Here is a 21,097-nt window from a genome sequence, read left to right as displayed (position 1 = left end):
AGCAAAATTGTGCGGAAAGAAGTAGGTACTTTTCCACAATATTCACTGGTGCTTTTAACATTTTTTTTTATTTTGCTTTTAACTTTAACTTAACTGATGACTGGGACTGATAGTGAAGTTAAACTTAACTTTAACTTCACTATCAGTCCCATAAAAATCGTGTGGAAAGTAATACTTTTCCGCACTAGTGCTTTTTAAAATTCAATTTTTTATTTTATTTTGAACTTTACTATTATAAGTCCCATAAAACCAATGTCTTTCAAATTCGAAAATTGTACTAACATAACTTTTAATTTTAATAATTACTAAAGTATTTTGTCTTATTATGTTTTTTTATTTACTCGCACAATGCAAAGTAAAGCATTGTTTGAAAACTTTGAAACATGTGCGCAAAGATGATTTCCGAAATTCCGACTCGTATCGGCTTATATGACACTCATCAGAAATCACCTACTTTCCGCACTTGTTGCATAAATAGCTATTTTGACATTTTTAACAAAGCCCAATTGAGAAGATGTTTTCAATTATCTAATCGTAAGATATCGATATAATTATTTGCTTTGTTCTTTTACAATATTTTTTTTAGTTAGTTCTTTACTAAAATTTGCTCTCGAGTATGAGCGTCTTTGGTGAGATGGTCCGACGGCCAAACAAAAGGTTGATCTTTAAAAAGCTTGTTCGGAAACGCACAGGTAAGATAGATAAACAATAGAACGACCCGGCGCGCGCTACGAATGCATTCAATGTCAAAACACACTATGATAATTCAGGTCAGTTATGTTTTAAATTTTAGTGTAAGGTTTTAAAGTCCAATATTGTTTGAATCGACATAAAACTACGTTATTTGAATCGACATAAACTTGTTTAGAGACGATACGTATGAGCTTGTACTCGCTATGGTTATTCAATAATAAGTTGAATTTCAATGTGCGCAGAGATTAAAGTTGCTTAAACGGTTTAATAATTAAAATGATAGGGTAACCTTTAAGACTGGGTTTGGTTTTCGTTAGAGGTTATTTAAGTTAACTGTATCAGATAGGCTTACCCTATCAAACAGTCACCCTTACAAAAGGTTACCATTATGGTTGGGGTTTTTAAAACAACTTCTAAAATAAGCCTATGAAAAACCCCGGTTATGGTAAGCGGTTCCGGTCCCTGATTATGACTATGACCCGCCGGTTTCGCAGGGTCAATTAGTACAGTCAAGTTCATAAATATATGTACTTTTTTCACCTTATTGCAACGATTTAAGGTGAAGAAATGTACACATATTAATGAACTCGACTGTACATAAATGAATTTCTCTATCTATTAAATCGCCCGCCCGATGGGTTAAGAATTTCACCACCCCCTTTCTTCCCGCGGGTGTCGTAGAAGGCGACTGTGGGATATGGGTTAAATTGTGGCGTAGGCGAGAGGCTGGCAACCTGTCATTGCAATGTCACAGTTTCTTTTTCTGTCAACCCCTTATTTGCCAAGAGTGGCACTGAAACTTGAGTAGTTTCATGTGCTCTGCCTACCCCTTCATGGGATACATATATGTATGTATGTATTAAAAAACCGAATCAGCCGTTGCGTAGTTTTAAAGATATACATAGGGAAAGACAGCAGGAATCGAATTTGTTTTATACTATATAGTGAGTGATACAGTCAGCAGCGTAGCTAAGCGAGCTTGGTGTTCAAGATCTAAACACAACACATTTTATAGTTGACAGAATTTATTTATTTAAACTTTATTGCACAAATAAAACAAAAATGTACAAATGGCGGACTTAATGCCTAATGGCATTCTCTACCAGTCAACCATCGAGCTAAACAGAGACATGTAAAAATGGTGCAAGGAGAAGGAAAAATGACAATGGTAGAATAATCGAAAACAACTGATTAACTTCATAAAATACATAAATATAAATAAATGCAAATATAAATAAATATACTTACTATATCCATACTAATCCATACTAATATTATAAATGGGAAAGTGTGTGTGTCTGTTTGTTTGTCCGTCTTTCACGGCAAAACGGAGCGACGAATTGACGTGATTTTTTAAGTGGAGATAGTTGAAGGGATGGAGAGTGACATAGGCTACTTTTTTCTCTTTCTAACGCGAGCGAAGCCGCGGGCAAAAGCTAGTAAGTAATTGATATATATTCGCAAATAATTATTTAGAATTGTTGTTTGTTCCTAGTTTTAATACTTCATGCAGTTATCATATAATTATGATGAATCACACGAAAGCTACAAATATGGATCCAGTAGTATTCCAAGGATAAAATAGCATAATAAATACCAACAACAACACACTTTAAAACCTACCTTTATTGGACCCTATCCCGTTGCTATAAGGTTCACGCATAGTTAACTCAATCAAATATGGTAGGTACTTAACTTAATACTAAGTATGTATTCATCCACGCAACGAAACGAAGTTTGTTAGGGATAGGATAGCTATGTCTTATTATATTATTGATTATTAAATAAAGTATTATTGATTAATAAGGTTGTTTAAGCTTTACGTGTAAACTTTACAACCAAACAAATCACGTTATCAAACAGTGACATAAATAAGACCCTAGTAAAAATACTAAACATACATAACTGCATTGTATATCGGATTTAAACTTCTGTAAGATCTCTTTCAAATTATGCATCCTTAATCAAAAATTCGTTTGAGTCTGGCGTGCGCTGCCATTACGTTCGGACGCATTCCTTTGTTTACTTGTTTGTAATACCGATTTTTAGTGATTTACAGCGAGTGATACAACTCTGAGTGTGTACAAAGTGATTATAATGTCTTTAGTATTGATAATACGTGAAAAACTAAGTTAATTCGTGGTTTATATTCGTGGAGGGGTTTTTAAAACTACCCTCATTTTTGAATATGAGTGATCGGGAGGAGAACCCCGGCCCCGGGCCGGCTGGGATGTCCCCAGAATCAATCAGGAAGGTTATTTTGGGCTCCGAGGGCTCCCTTCGCGGAGATGGGGAGATGGACTTGCAGTGGGATGACGGAGATATGAGTTACGGTAACAATCACGCTCAGGAGCGCGAGATAGACGCTGCGGAGCTTCGAGGCGATAAGAGACGATTAGAGACGGAGATAGGGGTGATGAGGATGATGAGGGTTATACGGTCGTATCTAGGAATAAACGTAGAGATGTACGTCGCTCACCCCCTTCGATTAGCCCTCAGCCAAAGTCCGACGATATTGTCTATGAGATTTCCGTTAACTCCAAAGAAGTGCTCCCGAAACAGCTGGGGTTTGCAAAGTTTTTATCGAGTCATAATGTGCAGGGCGTCTTAAGAGTAATTTATAAAAGTCCGTACAAATTACTGATCAGATTTGATAGCGACATTAACGCAAGCAAATTTTTGGAAAGTGACGTTGCGAAGAAAGATGATTGGATTTGTAGAAATACTAATGAGTTGCCATTCTGCTACGGGGTAGTCAGAGACATAGACTTTGATGTTGATGAAAAGGACCTCAAAGATATTTTAGTGTGTGATTCAGATGCAGAGATCTTAGCCGTCAAACGATTAAATAAAAGAGATGGGCAAGGCAAGTGGGTAAAAAGTGAAACCGTGCGTATTTGCTTTCGAGGGTCAGTTCTGCCCCCTTATGTTAAGGCGTATGGATGTCGAATGGCGGTAGACTCGTATAAGTACCCGGTTACGCAGTGTTCGAGATGTTGGCGCTTTGGGCATGTCAGTAAGTTTTGTCCATCCAAGGCACAAATCTGTCCTAAATGCGGAGAAAAACACGAAAATTGTGAAACAAAGAAGTTCCAATGTGTGAACTGCAAGGGAAACCATTTATCTTTGATGAAAAGTTTATGTCCCGCGTTCCTCAGAGAGAGATCCATTCGCATATTCATGGGAGTAAATAGTTGCACATATAAAGTAGCTTTACAGAAAATTAACGAAGAAAAAAACAGAAGACTGTTATAACTAGTGTCTTCCAGGCTAGTCAAGCCTCGCTACCGAATTCAACCGGGGAATCCTTGAATTCCGCTTATAGAAATGTATGTGCTGGAGCTTCTGGTGTCAGTAACATACATTTGGAAGGAGAGCACCCTGAGATAGAAATAGAAGAAAGTGCACCTCAGAAGAAGAAAATTGAAAGCAAAAATAAAAAGCTAAGTGACAAAAAACAACGTAAATCGAGAAGAAAGGAGAAATATAATATGAGTGTTGATGAATCATCTGATACAGAAAGTATTGTTCCTTCAAATGACGCAGCCCCAGTTCAGCAATCTCGAAGGACTCGCAAAGAAAGAAAGTCATTAATTGATAGATTTCTAGACAAGATAAAAGAAGCAATTGCAAGCGAGGGAGATCTTGAAAATAAAGTAAAGCTATTTATGGAATTTATCTGGAGTGAGGTTAAGAAGTATGTTCAGAAATTTTTCACTATAGAGATGTTGTTAAAGCTATTTGAAAATCAAAATAATGGATAGTAACGCCCAAAAGGATTTGATAAGTATATACCAATGGAATGCTAACAGTTTAAAACCTAAAGCTCGTGACTTTGAACTTTTATTATTACAAAATAAAATCCATATGGCTTTTGTAAGTGAGACCTGGCTTTCTACTCAAACTATTCTAAAGTTTAGTGGTTATAACGTAGTAAGAGCAGACAGGCACGATTCTTATGGCGGCTTGTGTGCCATCATACATAGATCAATAAAATTCTCACATAGGCCTTACAATATAACTAATTGTGACATGCAAGTAATGATTATTGAAATATTTAATATTCCTGGCCTTAAACATATTATATCGATATATTGCCCTCCTTCCACATCTACTAATCAACATGATTGGGACTCGATCTTCAGTTTTGTTAAGTCAGAATGTTTAATCATAGGTGATATGAATGCTCATCATGCGCTATGGTCATCTAAGTCTGACCGAAGAGGAGAATCTGTCTACAAAGCTATGTTTGAAAATGATTTTGTATGCCTGAACGACGGTTCGCACACTCGCATTAAATGGGTTAATGGCAGTCTGCAGACTTCTTCACCTGACATCTCATTCGCTTCAACAGACATTGCTACTAATGTTACCTGGCAAACATGTAATGAAAATTTAGGCAGTGATCACGTGATAGTAAAGATGAACTGTGGATATATGCGCTCTAAAAATTTTATCAAGAAGAGGAACTATAAGGAGGCTAATTGGGTGGAGTACAATAAAGAAGCAGAAATAGTGTTTGATACTTCAGTGTGTGATGATGTTCAAACTAGTTATGATTTATTTTTGAATAACATCCAATCACTAGCTGATAAACATATTCCTTGGATCAAAATAAGTGAGGACCCTTCATCAAAATTTAGACCTAAACATTATTGGAACCCAGAAATATCCAAAGCAGTAGCAGAAAGACGTCTCGCCCTGGCAAAGCTGCGACGTAATCCCACTCCATTAAATCTTTCTTGCTGGCAAACTAAGGTGTCAAAAGCCAATGAGCTCATTAAAAAAGCTAGCTCGAAGGCGTGGAAAGACTTCTGCACTAGCATCGACCAAGAATCATCGGCTACCAACATGTGGAGGAAAATGAGGTGGATGAAGGGAAACTCTGCAGGCCGCGCTGGAGTTGACCCAGACAACGCTAGAATTTTGCTTCGATCATTAACCCCGGATAGTGTTGCTGAACCAGACCCGTCTTTTTCTTGTGGACAAACTTCTGTTTTAGAAATTCCAATTTCTCTCACTGAATTACTAAACTGTTTAAAAAAGAAGGATACTTCCCCAGGCGTTGATAACATTTCCTATTCTATGATTTATAACCTTTCAAACAATGGTAAATTAATGTTGTTAAAAATATTTAATCTCATAATGCAGACTGGTGTTGTCCCGGATCAGTGGAGAGATATTCAAATAGTTCCTATACTTAAACCGGGGAGGGACCCTGGATTATCATCTTCATTACGTCCGATTTCTTTAATGTCTTGTCCGTGTAAAATCTTACATCTGATACTTATGAAGAGAATTGAATGGTTCGTTGAAAGTCGAGGTCTCCTTCCCAGCTCATCCACTGGTTTTAGACGGTCCCAGTCTTGTTTAGATAATTTAGTTTTGCTTACTACTGATATTCAGCAAGGATTTTCTAAAAAACAACCTACTGTTGCTTGTTTTATCGACATTGATAATGCATATAACAACATAAATATAAGCTCATTAATTGACATTTTACAAAGTGTAGGCATAGGTGAAAGGATATGTAAATATTTATGGAATTTTCTTTCTGATAGACGCTGTAGAATTCTTCAAAATTGTAAAGATAACCTTTTAATTAGACATACACACCAAGGATTAGCCCAAGGAGATCCCATATCGCCTCTCTTATTTAATATTGCAACTAGGAAGATAGGTAATAGTATTAATAATGTTTGTATTTCACAATACGCTGATGATTTTGTATTGTATAAAACAGTAGATAATGGGCGGACTTTAGATACAGTTAATGCTCTTCAACTTTCTATTGAATGTTTGGTTGATTGTTTAGAAAAAGTAGGCTTACATCTATCTGAGACTAAATCAAAAACATGTGTTTTTAAAAGATCACGAAAAGATGTTAATGTTAATATAGTTGTTAATGGCAAGCCTCTCGAGGTTGTTCGTAGAGTTAAGTATTTAGGATTATGGCTTGATTCATCTCTGAGATGGGGGCTTCATATAAAGGAGCTTTGTGAAAGAAATTACAAACATATTAATATTTTAAAGGTTCTAGCGGGCAGGTCTTGGGGAGTTCACCCTAAACATCTTAGGCGCCTTTATATATCGCTCTTAAGAAGTCGTCTGGACTATGGTAGTTTCATTTATGGAAGCTGTGCCTTCTCTCATTTGAAGAAACTTGATATTTTACAAAACAGAGCTTTACGCGTGTGCGGAGGCTTCATACGTAGCACGCCTATTATAGCTATGGAAAGTGAACTCTCCATTCCTCCCTTGTCTGTGCGGCGATATTGGTTAGGTTGTAGATTTTTACTAAGAATAAGATCTAAAACAAGTTGCCCCATTATATTAGCGTTACAGAACATTTTGACTAAACGAAGTCTATTTAGTGATACAAATTTTCCTTTGTTGGCAAACATATATGATGAATGGAATCATCTACCTGTACATCACTCTGACAAATTGGATATGTACTCTCTGAATACGTGGGTATCCTCGATCGACATTAGGTCATGTGTGATTGATAGAATTGATTATATTGATGTTCCTAAACGGCACCATCAGAATGAGGCGTTGAAAAATTCTACATTGAGAATGCTTACTGAGCAGTATGATCAATTCTATAAATTATACACTGATGGTTCGAGATGTGTACAGGGTGTTGGAGCAGCTCTGTTTGATCCTCAGTGCAATGTTTCACTCATGTGGAAGCTGCATGATGACGCGTGCATTATGCGAGCTGAACTTGTAGCTATTAAAGAGGCGTTGTCTTATGCAAATAATCTAGCTAATAGTACTCCCGTTGTAATACTATCTGACTCAAAGAGTGCACTTCAACACCTTAACCGTTGTGTTCATGGACAAAGAGGCATGCCTATTGCATATGAAGCTCTCCAGTTGATTAATGAGTTTGCTTGCAATGATAGGGTGGTCAGATTACAGTGGATTCCTTCCCACATAGGTCTAGCCGGAAACGAGAATGTAGATAAGCTTGCTAAGACCGCTGTAATGGATGGTTCTGTACTAGATTCTAAACCATACTCAAGTGAAGTAATTCCCAGTATTAAAAAAAGGAGTTTACAAAAATGGGAATACCATTTTGGAGAACAATCGCTGTCAAAGGGTGTAGGAATCTGGTACAGAACTATTCAAGCTAGACCCTTATGGATTCCCTGGTTTGACTCTGCCAATCTCGCTAGAAAAGTGTTAGTCTCAGCTTTCCGAGTCCGGTCTGGGCACATTCCTACAAACAAGTTTCTGTGTATGATGGGTGTTAAGCCATCCTCACTGTGTTTAGACTGCCAGAAGACTGATGACCTGTCTCATGTGTTGTTGGACTGTGTCCGGAACTTGGACTTGAGGAATAGAATTTTTGGTGGCTCGGGCTCCATGCACAATGGACAGATCAATTGCTGGTTGGCAGAGCCAATGTCAGACAAGGCAATCAGTGTATACCACTTTATAGATCTCTCCCTTCAGTAGGGAGATTTGTAAGCACCCATGAGGCTGACATGTTCACCCAGAGTGTCCAAAGCCTCGACAAAAATAAGATTAAAAAAAAAAAAATTAAACTACCCGAAATCAAATTGCCCTCATTCGACGGTTCGTATGATCGTTGGCTCGAATTTAAACATTCTTATGAAACAATGATACATAAACACTCTGATCTCGACGCGATTCAAAAGTTTCATTACCTTCGATCGTCGTTAAGTGGTAGTGCGTTACAAGTAATTAGTGCGTTAGAATTCACGGCGGCCAACTACATTCAAGCATGGGAATTGCTTGAGATTCGCTTTCATAACCCTAGGCTTTTAGTACATAATCATATTAAATCGTTGTTTAATATTTCAGCCTTAAAACAAGAATCATCGACTCAGATACGTAAACTTATAGACACCGTGTTACGTAATTTACGCGCTTTAAAAACGTTAGATGAACCTACCGATTCGTGGGATACGTTAATTATTCATTTAATAGTGTCAAAACTCGATACGACCACGGAGCGTAAGTGGGAATCTCACATAGGGTCTATCTCGGATAAGTCGATCAATAATGAGTCTAAGAAACTTAAGCTGGAAGATCTCTTATCGTTTCTCAGAAACCGGGCGGATACGTTAGAAATGATAAACTCGAATCATTCTAAGGCACCGACCGCGGTTAGTACTAAGCCTAATTACACGTCCAATAAACCTACACAAATAGTTAGTTGTGTCTCTGCTACTGTTAATACTAATAAATCAAAGCCGTTCAATAATAAACGTTTCCGAAACTGCGCGATGTGTAACGAAAATCATGCACTTTATACGTGTGCTAAGTTTTTAAATTTATCTGTCCAAGATAGGTTAAATTTAATTCAAAATAAAACCTTATGTAAAAATTGTTTACGCGATGGACATTCCTTAAATGAATGTATATTCGGTCCGTGCAAACAATGTCAACAAAAACATAATAGTTTATTGCATATCGATAGCACTGGCAATGACGATGTGTGCGTGAGGCCGTCGAGTGCGCCTGCACACAGCGCGCCGTTATCAGTGCCGAGTACATCTTCTCATAGCTATTGTGTATCAGCTGACCGCGCGCCTACAGCTGAGTGCGTAGACAGCGCGGAAAGTAGTCGGTTCGTTCCCCAGCGCCTACTTACTACTGCGTTAATAGAAGTAGCCGATGCGAACAATCAGTTCCATACGTGTCGTGCGTTTTTAGACAATGGGAGCGAACATTGTTTTATAACTGAAGCGTTACGTAATAAATTAAACGTTAAACCTATACAGTCCACTGTTCAACTCACCGGTGTTGGTGAAATAGTTACACAGACAAATCAGTTATGTGACGTAACTATTAGGTCTAAAAATTCGGATTATTCCATGTCTTTATCGTGTTTTGTCTTGAAGCGCGTAACAGCCAGTTTGCCCTCGACTTACATCGATTTAGATATTATACGTGTTCCTGACAATGTTCAGTTAGCCGATCCCAATTTTAACGTGCCTTCAGAGATCGATATACTTATCGGTTCTGAAATATTTTGGGATCTTTTAGACGGTGAAAGGATTCGATTACCGACAGGGCCGTACTTAATAAATTCGAAATTCGGTTGGTTGGTATCTGGTCCGATTAATAAACGGAACTTGCGCATTAATAATCAAGTCCATTGTTATTTTATCCAATCGATTGACTCTCAACTTAAACGGTTTTGGGAGATTGAGGATATTCCTCAGGTAGATAATGTTCTTACATCTGACGAGCAGAAATGTGAGGAACTTTTTATCAATACGACTAAACGTGAAGAGGACGGTCGGTTCTCCGTCCGAATGCCGCTAAGAGAATCAGCTGATACGTTGGGCGATTCTTATACGTTAGCGAAAAATCGGTTTTTATCCTTAGAACGTAAATTAGAGCGTTTGCCGGAATATAAACGTTTATACTGTGACTTCATGCGAGAATACGAAAATATGGGTCACATGACTCGTGTCGCCGATTATGGTACTCCAAATTACTTCCATCCCCACCATGGTGTCTTTAGGGAGGGGAGTGCCACTACAAAATTGCGCGTCGTGTATAGTGGGGCGGCCCCCACTACCACAAATAAATCGTTAAATAGCATACAGCTGCCGGGTCCAGCACTTCAAAACGATATATTTGCTATTTTGTTGCGTTTCCGTCAATACAAATACGTTGCTTGTGCTGACGTGGAGAAAATGTTTCGGCAGGTTTTGATCCAACCAGATCAGAGATCCTTGCAAATGATTCTCTGGCGTGAAAAACCTACCGATCCATTACACGTTTATGAACTCAATACGGTTACATATGGGCAAACTAGTGCGCCATATTTAAGTCAACGCTGTATACGACAGTTAGCGTTGGAATGTGGTGATGACGTCATCGCGCGCGTCATTAACCAAGATATATTCGTAGACGATTTAATTACGGGAGATGATGATTTTCAGAATTTACTTGACATATGTCAGAAAACGTATAACGTTCTGCAATCAGGATGCTTTCCTTTACGTAAATGGACCTTTAATTGTGACGTTCCGCAGGAAAAGTCCCGGGAGCATTTTGTAGGCGAGCACACCCAGAACAAAACCTTAGGGGTAGGTTGGGATAATACACGCGATGAATTGTATTATACCACAAAAATCGATCCCTTACCTAACACGTCATTTTTAAATAAACGAATAATGTTATCGATTATTTCACAGATTTACGATCCGTTAGGCCTTCTATCGCCAGCGGTGATCATTTCCAAAATTTTACTACAAAAATTGTGGTTAAGTCGTATTGATTGGGACACTCCGGTCCCTGATGACATTACATCGATGTGGAACAATTTCATAAATACATTAAGCCGTTTAAACGATTTACGAATTCCGCGTCATGTAAGGGGCGTGCACACTGCACACACGGAATTGCATATTTGGCGTCATCCATATATTACGTCACAGTGTAAGGGGGAGGGGGGGGGTCATACTAAATGTGACAATCCCTGTTAAAGGGATACAAAAAAGCGTGACATGGGGGGGGGAGGGGTCCAAAAACCTGAAATTTGGTGTGACGTAATATGTGGATGATCCCTTTTCTCAGATGCATCGTTGCATGCATACGGCGCGTGCGCTTATATTCGGACGTATGATGAAGGGTCAGATGTCACTGTCAGATTATTGTGTGCGAAAAGCAAAGTCTCACCCCTGAAATCGTTGACGATTCCAAAACTTGAACTGTCAGGCGCGCTCGTTGCTGCTAAGCTTTATAAGAAAATAACAGATTCCTTAAGGTTAGTGTTCACTAAAGTTTACTTCTGGAGTGACTCAACTATAGTGATTTCGTGGTTAGGTATGTCTCCGCATCTACTGAAGCCTTTCGTTCAAAACCGTGTTACACAAATAAACGATTTAACCGGTAATGCGACATGGTTCCATGTGAGAAGCGAAGAAAATCCTAGTGATTTATTGTCTAGAGGCGTTTCTTTAGATAACTTAATTGATTGCAATTTATGGTGGAACGGTCCCACATTTTTGCATGACTCAAATTCGAATTTTATTAATGACAATATAAGTCAAAATACGACTATCGCAGATTTGCCCGAGTTACGATCGACCGCGGTGAGTTTAGTTTGCACTCAGCAAAATGAATTATTTAATTTCGACAAATGTTCATCTTACTTAAAATTAATTCGGATCGGTGCATATGTACTCCGCTTTATATTAAACTCACGCACTAACTCTGAGCGTAAACAACTCCGCCAAACCGGTCCGCTATCAGTGGACGAGTTGGAGGCATCACGGCGTATGCTAGTTAGATTCGCACAGATGCAATCATTTCCGGACGTGTATGATTGTTTACTTAAAAATAAACCGCTTAAGACGAATAGTAAACAATATAATCGTATCTCCGGTCTTAACGTGTTTTTAGACGATCGTTATAAGTTACAAGTGATTAGAGTCGGTGGTAGATTGTGTAATTCAACAAGTTTCGATTATAACAAAAAACATCCCGTGTTATTGTGCAGTAAACATAGGTTGACGGTGTTGTTATTCAAATATGAACACAAGCGGCTGCTGCACGGCGGACCGCAGCTACTCTTATCTACTTTGCGTGAATGTTGGTGGCCGTTAGGTGCGCGAAATTTGGCAAGGAAAATCGTTCGAGAATGCGTTACCTGTATTCGAATGAAAGGTAAAGTACTTAGTCCTATCATGGGTAATCTTATTCTAGATCGTTTAGAGCCTGGTTTTCCATTTATTCGCACAGCTGTTGATTATGGCGGGCCAATTTTCATACTTAATCGAAAGGGAGAGGAGCTCAGCTGATTAAATCGTATATTTGTTTGTTCATATGTATGGTCACACGAGCCGTTCATTTGGAACTTGTTACGAGTCTTTCCACTGAAGATTATTTATTAGCGCTTAAACGTTTTATTAGTAGACGAGGAAAGCCTCATATAATTTATTCCGATAATGGAAAATGTTTTGTCGGGGCTGAAAAAGAATTTTCCACATTTTTAAATAATAATTCGAAGGAAATAGTCGATTTTGCTGCTAATGATGGCATTAAATTCAGTTTCATCCCCCCCTATTCCCCCCATTTCGGTGGATTATGGGAAGCGGGAATAAAAGGGTGTAAATTCCATTTAAAACGGGTAGTAGGTAATGCTAGGCTAACTTACCAGGAATTCAACTCGTTTTTAATACAGACCGAAGCCATTATGAATTCCCGGCCCATTTCACCCTTGTCCACAGATCCTACTGACCTAAACCCACTCACGCCTGCTCATTTCCTAATTGGTCGGCCGCTGACCTGCCCTGCCAGCGAGGACCTGACGGACGAGGAGCCATCCCGCCTGTCTCGCTACGCCAGGGTCGAAGCCCTCCGTCAACACTTTTGGCGTCGGTGGGCCAAGGAGTACGTTGCGGAACTCCAGCGACGAACCAAGTGGAAGACGAAGAAGGACGACATAGCCTTAAACAGCCTCGTCCTAATCAAAGACGATAACCTGCCTCCTCTCAAATGGCGGTTAGGCCGAGTCACGCGTCTATATCCCGGAGGCGACGGCGTGAACCGTGTCGCCGACATACTCACGGCGACAGGGACGATACGACGCAGCTTTTCAAAGATCTGCCCGCTGCTATCCGAGCCGGCAGACCACAACGAATGAAGACCATTTTGGGAGCTGGTGCTCCCAAGGCCGGGGGCATGTTCACGCATCACGTAGCGACATCTAGCGGCGCTATGACTGCAACTCCCGCGCAGCCCCTCTCCGCGCTCATTCTGTGGCGTCCATTCGCATCTCTATACGGCGCGATTAACACCTTACTCGTTGCATTTAATATTTATATTTATATCGAGTCATTTTACGTAATAAACGTATATTTAAAATTATAAAATAAACGTCTTCATTGAATGGACCCTGGAGACCACCGAATCCTGCACAACTATCGCAGCAAGATATCATGTAAACACTAACTTTAACAGCTAGAAAAGGGAGACGAGTTTATGAAGATAATTTGATTGTGAATAGGATATTATAAAAAGCCTACTTAATTAATTGACCTACCTAATTCATAAAGACTCATATGTGATACAGAGCCCATATGATTTTATGTGGGCTTTCAATTACCATAAACTGTAAATTATAATTAGCCTTGGTTTATTAATTGATATAAAGCAAATCATTGTGAAGATGATAAGACAATAATGCAAAGTAATTGTGTTATGGTTTGTTAGAATTACTTACTAGTTAAGTTTTAGTTAGTAACCTAGAGGTTGCACACGGGGCCAAAAGAAACCTTGAACATGATGGGAACTCAAACTCACAGCAGGAACAAACTGGAGAGACAGACCAGACCAGACAATGGAAAGAGCTAGAGGAGGCCTTTGTCAAGTGGCACATTGAAATAAGAGATATACTCTAATTCAGAAAAAAGGGGCCAAAAGAAACCTTGAACAAGATGGGGACTCAAACTCACAGCGGGAACAAACATGAGAGATCTGTCTGCCAGACCAGACAATGAAACGAGCTAGAGAAGGCCTTTGTCAAGTGGCACATTGAATTAAGAAATATACTCGAATTCAAAAAAAGGGGCTTAATAGATAGATAGTAGAGTTTTAGTTGCTTGTCAAAAGTTGGCAATAAAAACTTTAATGAAAAAAGGAAAATTTGACATAATTAATTTTCCATCCTAACATAAATAGTGTAAGTGAATGTGCGAACACAATTTATTTTAATAATGTGTTTGGTAATACTAGGCAGTTAGATAAAATTATCTTGCAGTGTAAATAGCCGCCAAAAGTCAAATAAAGCTGTTATCAGCACCTACACACTGCGGTATCAGAGTAGTTCTGAATTATTTACACAAGCACTATGTAATATATTACAGAGTTAAGTTGAAGTAGAAGAATTACTTGTTATATTGCAGAATATTTTAATAATTGTCATTTGATATTCGCCAGTCGCTTTTCAGTGAAGGAAAACATTGTGAGGAAACTGGACTAATTCCAATAAGGTCTAGTTTACCCTTAGGGTTGGAAGGTCAGATGGCAGTAGCTTTCGTAAAAACTAGTGCCTACGCCAAAACTTGGGATTAGTTGTCAAAGTGGACCCCAGGCTCCCATGAGCCGTGGCAAATGCTGGGATAACACAAGGAGCATGATGATTGGAGGAAATTTTAATATATTTTTTACTTTTGATGTTGCTCAGAAAGCAGCCAACTTAAAGTGGGGCTGAAGTAACCATGTTTACCACATGCCGAATGACTTGTGGGCCAAGGTTACCACAAAGTGGGAGCCCTTTGAGTCAAACCGAGGATCCAGCAGACCTTACTTGCAACGGAAGGATAACTTAGATACCTTATTGAGAAACTGGTCAGTTGTCACTCAAAAGTGAAGAATGAAAGAAAAGGGGGGGACCTTTGCCTTTCAGTGGGAGACAATAGGCTAATAATAATAAATGAGTGGTTGGTAACAACATATCTAATTCATGGCAGCATGATCAAAAGAGACTGTCAATGAATATTCATAATAAACACTATTCTCACAATGAAGTCAGTCAGTCTTACTAAAACACCTAACAAAAAGATGACTAATAGCTTTATTGATCTTACTGAAAAGTTTCAGTAACCAGATAAAAAACTTGATGATGGATACTGTGAAGGTTTAATCCGTAAAAGACCACAAAACATTTAAGTAATAGTATTTGTAATGTAGCACTTATAATATATATATTTATTATAATGGCTAATTTTATTATACCTAGTACCTATGAGTATGCATGTTTGATCAATAGTATAATTTCAATGACCTAGCAATGGACACCATTCTTGCTTGTATCTTTATAATACAAATATAATTGGAGAAATCCAATGAGACCAACTGTTAAAATAAAATGAATTAAAAAATAATTTCATTCTAAATATGTACACATCACATCACAAATCACATCTATTAGTACAAAACTAGTACTAAGCAGTTATAAAAAATATATATGAAAGTAATGTTAATAATACCTTCACAAAAACTTTTCAGATACTTACTCACTATTCTCCTTGGTCTTCTCAACATGTTTCTTGATATCAGCCAGTGATGAGTCCACCCTGTTCAGAAACTCGTCGAAACTCTTCTTCTCGTCTGGACTGCCGGGTGAGAAGTCTCTCGTTGGCATACCCGCGATCGAAGCGCGGTGGTTCGGCGGCGCGGGCTCGGTAACCCGCTCACCACTCTCGTAGAAAGGCGAATCTTTGGTCACAGGAATCAACAAATATTCCCTCAAAAACAAACTGTCCGATGCGAACAGACGGTTCGCTCTCCTTATCTTCTCCGTCTGAAACCAACCGAGAACACAATCACTTAATTATCCATTCAAGACCTCGAATACAAACGAGATAATAACACTTTTTATTGAGATCGTCCAGCACTTACAGTTACACCGTATTTTAGAGCTATCCCTTGCAACGTATCACCTTTGGCCATAACATGTTTGATATATTCTTCGTGCCTTTTCATGTGATTGCAAGTGCTACCGTATTTTTTTAGGGGTCGGGCCGATTCCCTAATTGAAACCCTTTCATCGAAAAGACGTTCCTCCTCCATTTTTTGACGTATTCTAAATTGTTATAAATGACAGGTCCCCTGACAAGACAACACAACTTCGATGAAGTTAGCAATAATCGGGTGTGAAGGTTTTGAATAACAAACAAATTTGACCAATGACAGTGTGGTAACTATCTTAATCAACTACGTGATTGGTTAATGTACAAAGACATGAAAATAGTTTGATACAATACTACCAACATACATGATGTGCAGTTGCTTCTTGTATTGCCAGGTGGACTTATTTTTTACCTCAAAATGGTGACATTTCAACGCTTAAAATGTACACCGTGTTTTTATTGAATTCCGTTAACTTTCAGGGAAGGTACTTTAGGTCAATTATAATTAACTTGTCTAAGATATTTGTTGTTTATCATGCAGAAACGTCTGCGAGCGATATTACTTACATATTAAAAAAAAAAACAAATTTAGTATGGGTTAGCACATTGTTACTGGCGAATTCTCAATGTAAATTGAGACTCCAGTGCCTGTTAAGATCTGTTAAGATCTATTCTTACGGGTAGATGTTTGCTATAACGCCACCCTAAGGCGGTTGAGAATTGAGGGAATGCATGGATAAATTCGCACACATCCAGCAGGCCTCCGTGGCGAAGTTGGTAGCGTGATGGCCCCGGCAAGGCCAAGGGTCGCAGGTTCGAGTCCTGCCGGAGGTGTGAATTTTTCCTTTAATTTAAAAATATTGTCTAAGATATATTAAAAAAACAAATTGAATTAAAGAACACCTTAACCGCCTCCTAATGTAATTTGTTTTGACATGTGGGGTGCAGACACTTGACACTAACTTGTTATAACTCGCACACTAATAAATTCATTTATTATATAAAAAATATTTCTCGAATAACACAAAAAGCGATATACCGGGTGGTTCCTGATAATGAACCAAACTGCCTGTCCAAGTTGACGGAAAACAATAAAACATCGTGTATGAATAAATATAGACGGTCAACCAAATGTCGGCACTAAAAATGACGACGACAACGATTCAAATTGTTGACGGAAATTAAACCTTCACCCCTAAATTTTCAAACAATGTATAAGTCTTATGGCTCATTGATTGTTCCACCAGCGTCAAGGTTTAGAAAACTTAAAGCTATACCCATAGCTAGGCATTAACTCGTTAATTAACGAAGTTAACATTTTGGTTACCGGATAAACTTTAAAAAATGATAACGGATTCGTTTACTTCCGTTACAATTCTTCGAGTCCGTTAATCGTTAATCCAGGTCAAACTTGCTCTGACCGCTACTGTAAAAGCCTAGATTTTCCCAAAAATTCACAGTCTACATATCAATTGGTACCTTTGGATCACTTGTTCGAGACCTGCTAAAGTTTATTAGTCCTACTGCACCCATCACTAACTGGAAAATAGAATGTAAATCATCAGGCACGACGCATGGCACATAAATCGCGCAACCGACGCATCAAGCCAGAGTTCGGCGGGCCACGCTATCTACCAAGTTACCGTGGATCACAACTTCGATTAGAGGTGTCTCAATCCGAGGAACCTACGCATCATGACTACGACCAATACCTGCTAGTGCTAGGAGTTACCGAACCAACGTCGTCGGTATAAGTCCAAAGAGAACAATATTTATTAACATTTCGCTTTTACCAATTGCAATATGGGACTTTCAAAGAGATTTTGGCGAACTTCGGCCTTTTACAGTAACATAATAAACTTACCCAAAAACTAATTAGTTGATAACTGATGCAACTAGCTACAGTAAAATTATTTTTTATCACAATCAACGGATTATCGATTAACTTTAACTTCCGTTAAATATGTTGAAATGTATCTCTTGAACGATTAACGAGGTTAACTTTTATAGTAACGGATTAGCGATTATCGAAGTTAACTATTTGATTAACGGTGCCCAGCTATGGCTATACCTTATAAAATAAGGGCTTCGCTGCGTTTGTGTAATAAACTCTAAAAGTACTGAACAGATAAATAATAAAATAACAATAATACATAAATCACAGAGAACCTCCTATAGAGTAGCAATCTTGTATATTTTGTTCGCGATACGAGTCACCAGTGCCAGGGGTGCGAGGAGCGGGCGGAGAATGTGTTAGGCGCGCTGTGATTGGCCGTTTCAAGGACGGCGGGCAGTCGCGCCAGATGAAAGGGACTGTCCCTCTACTGACGCGTAAGTGGCCAATGTAAGTTGACCTATGCCGGCTCTGAATAAATTATAAATATGACTTTTATGTGGAATGTAATGACGTCTGTTTTTAAATTTGAGCTTCTTGTTACCTTTCCACACCATTTCAAACTACAGGTGGACATCTTTAAGACATCAAAATACCCTTTTTCAATTTTTTTACTGCGAAAAACACGCGCTGCTTTCGGGTCTGTTACTTGGTCGCTACTGATCGGGCACGGCGAGCGCCCGCGCTTATATCAGTGCAAATACTAGGAAGGCTGGCGACCGTGAGTCGTCTTGTAATGGATGTCTATAGGGGTTGGTCTGTGACATAAATGTTGGGGGACACCTTAGGTATACAAATCAACCTAGCCCCAAATTAAATAAAGCTTGGTGTACTATGGGTGCTAGGAGACGATAGACATACTTATTATATATGTAGACATACATACTTATTATTAGATTCAGGAACAAAGATCTGCGCAAATAAATGCCCTTACCACGATTTAATTTATAGGTATAATTTATTAAGATTTTGTGTGAATTTCTTAACTCTTACACTAGGGCAACTAAATCTTGGCACTAATTAACGACGCTAATTCAAATTTTCTAGGGGAATTAAACCATCGCTCCTACATTTTCAAGTGTTATGGCCCATCTCGAATTCCTGCGTCTTTATTCCTTATTTTTCTTAACATTGAAATAACACCCTTAGAATTTGCAATTTTTTTGTGGCTAGTAACACTAACCCAGTTTTACCTTTGAACAACTAGATGGCAGTAATGAAATTGATTATAGCGCCCTCTATCATAAAATACTGTAACTACGTCAACATTCATTCTCTCAATTACACTTTATAGTACTGGCAACTAAGAACCATTCATTCGCTCCCGGGATTTTCGTTCGGTCACTGCGATTTGAATTTCGTTTCAATTCGATCTGTCAGTCTTCGGCCGGGCGTTGTTGTGTTGTTTGTGTCAGATCTGTCAGGATTAAAATAAAAATCTTGACGATCGCATATTTTTTTGTGATTTATGATAGTTGTGTTTAGTGTTTTGGACGCAGTTCTATTTTATAAGAATATTTTAGATATTGTGTTTAGTTATAATCGATGTATTGGATTTTTTGAAACAGTTTGTGTACACATGTGACCAAATCGATACATTAATTTGCGAGTTTATCTGCATTTCTGAGGGTAAGTATGAATGAAAAGTGCTTTAAGTTAGTGTCATTAGTGGTATTTAAGAAAACGGCTATTTATTACGTGTAAGGATCGTGTTTTTCCTTGCGCTGGTGGGTCGTTCCGAGCACACCCGCCCCGCAGCGAAAAATACAATAAAATTGCGAGGGTTGTCGGTCGGACTGCAAGACGATATTTTTATTACCGTGGGGCACTTTTTGTTATTGTTACAGCCAAATGAATCAGATTTCTGGCTGGTGCAGTGTGACTGACGAATATTTTAGTAGATTAGAGCTCCTGAATGTTAAGTATATGAAATTTATTGCGCAAAGGTTCGACACGCCAAAAACGATTGGGTTTTACCTTTAAAAATATTTATTACGTATTTAATCTGTGGAAAAAATTCACCTCATAGAATATAAATTATGTGTCCATTTAATTTATCCTGTTTGCGGTGGCAACCGGGAGTTTTCCGCTATTTTATTTTTAAATAAGGCAAAATTATAACTATAATAATTTATGTAATGTGGAATTCTTGGACACGTTGCTAGTTCTTGCATTGTCCGTATATTCCGAATTGTATGTTATGAAAAAGTCACCGAACGTTTTGAGAATTGTTTGGTACCTATTCCTACTAGGATTGCAGGTGGTACCATTCGTCGTCAGAATAATATCATAACGTGATGAACCTAGAACCTAGTCCAAAACAACTAACCAGATCCTTAACCATGAGGTTTTGACGTTTTAGAATACGTTACTCAAAAGTCAATAGCCTAAATGTCACGAAAAATTACATTATTTGTATGGAAATAACCTAACCACAAAATCAAAATTTTGAAAAAAACCCCCGCGACATAGTGGACCGATTTTCATGAAACATGGCTAAGAACACTCCCGACTAACTCAGCTTTCAGACAAAAAAAACTAAATCTAAATCGGTTCATCCGTTCGGGAGCTACGATGCCACAGACAGACACACACACAGACAGACAGACAAACAGACAGACAGACAGACGGACAGACAGACACGTCAAACTTATAACACCCCTTCGTTTTTGCGTCGGGGGTTAAAAAAACTTGTATCTTCGTCTGCCAATGAAAAGAAAATTGTAGTAAGTATGTATGGAATGCATATAGACTTACTGCGTTTTAACTTTGAGGAGCAGCGTGAGATACGAGATTTTTTCAAAGTAGTGACGATATGCAGTGTCAGTTACCATAAAGTTGAAACGAGACTGAAACTCCCTATCGTCTGTCAGCGTAGATTACCTATACCTAGGTATCTTACAAAATTACATACTATTTTTAAGATGGGAAATGCATTATGGCGCTGGGGCGTAATGTAAGTCTGTAATGTGGGACTCCCCATGCCGATGAGACCCATGGCTTACCCACTTCTTCTTATCGTGTCGAGGTTCCTTTCTTATACAGTAGATGCCCAATAGGCAGCAGCATTAACAGCCCTGGCTGTTTACCCACTAAAACC

The 21,097-nt window shown here is 38.6% G+C and overlaps 3 protein-coding genes across 4 annotated transcripts in view; 2 read left to right on the top strand and 1 right to left on the bottom strand.

Moving 5' to 3' along the window:
• Nucleotides 1–16,291, bottom strand: part of LOC125232870 (lysM and putative peptidoglycan-binding domain-containing protein 2) — a 37,150-nt gene extending 20,859 nt beyond the window's left edge. For both annotated transcript variants that reach the window (XM_048138682.1, XM_048138683.1), the window contains exons 1-2: nt 16,093–16,291; nt 15,708–15,994 (exon numbers count right to left, since the gene is read on the bottom strand). In XM_048138682.1, coding sequence (XP_047994639.1) covers nt 15,708–15,994; nt 16,093–16,263 — 458 coding nt within the window. In that variant the 5' untranslated portion in view covers nt 16,264–16,291. The remainder of the gene's footprint in view (nt 1–15,707; nt 15,995–16,092) is intronic.
• LOC125232868 lies at nt 11,268–13,470 on the top strand. Its single transcript, XM_048138680.1, has 2 exons — nt 11,268–12,354; nt 12,918–13,470. The coding sequence occupies exons 1-2, from the start codon at nt 11,514–11,516 to the stop codon at nt 13,331–13,333; spliced, it is 1,257 nt and encodes a 418-aa protein (XP_047994637.1). The 5' UTR covers nt 11,268–11,513; the 3' UTR covers nt 13,334–13,470.
• Nucleotides 16,292–19,389: 3,098 nt separating the features above from the next.
• LOC125232873 (myosin-I heavy chain) overlaps nt 19,390–21,097 on the top strand; it is a 130,895-nt gene continuing 129,187 nt past the window's right edge. The window contains 1 exon segment of the mRNA XM_048138688.1: nt 19,390–19,626. The gene's annotated coding sequence lies outside the window, so the exon portion shown is untranslated.

The sequence above is a fragment of the Leguminivora glycinivorella genome, chromosome 13, assembly GCF_023078275.1.
Source record: "Leguminivora glycinivorella isolate SPB_JAAS2020 chromosome 13, LegGlyc_1.1, whole genome shotgun sequence".
NCBI lineage: Eukaryota > Metazoa > Arthropoda > Insecta > Lepidoptera > Tortricidae > Leguminivora > Leguminivora glycinivorella.
Note: the sequence above shows the minus strand (reverse complement) of the source record. Positions and strands in the feature narration are given on the sequence as shown.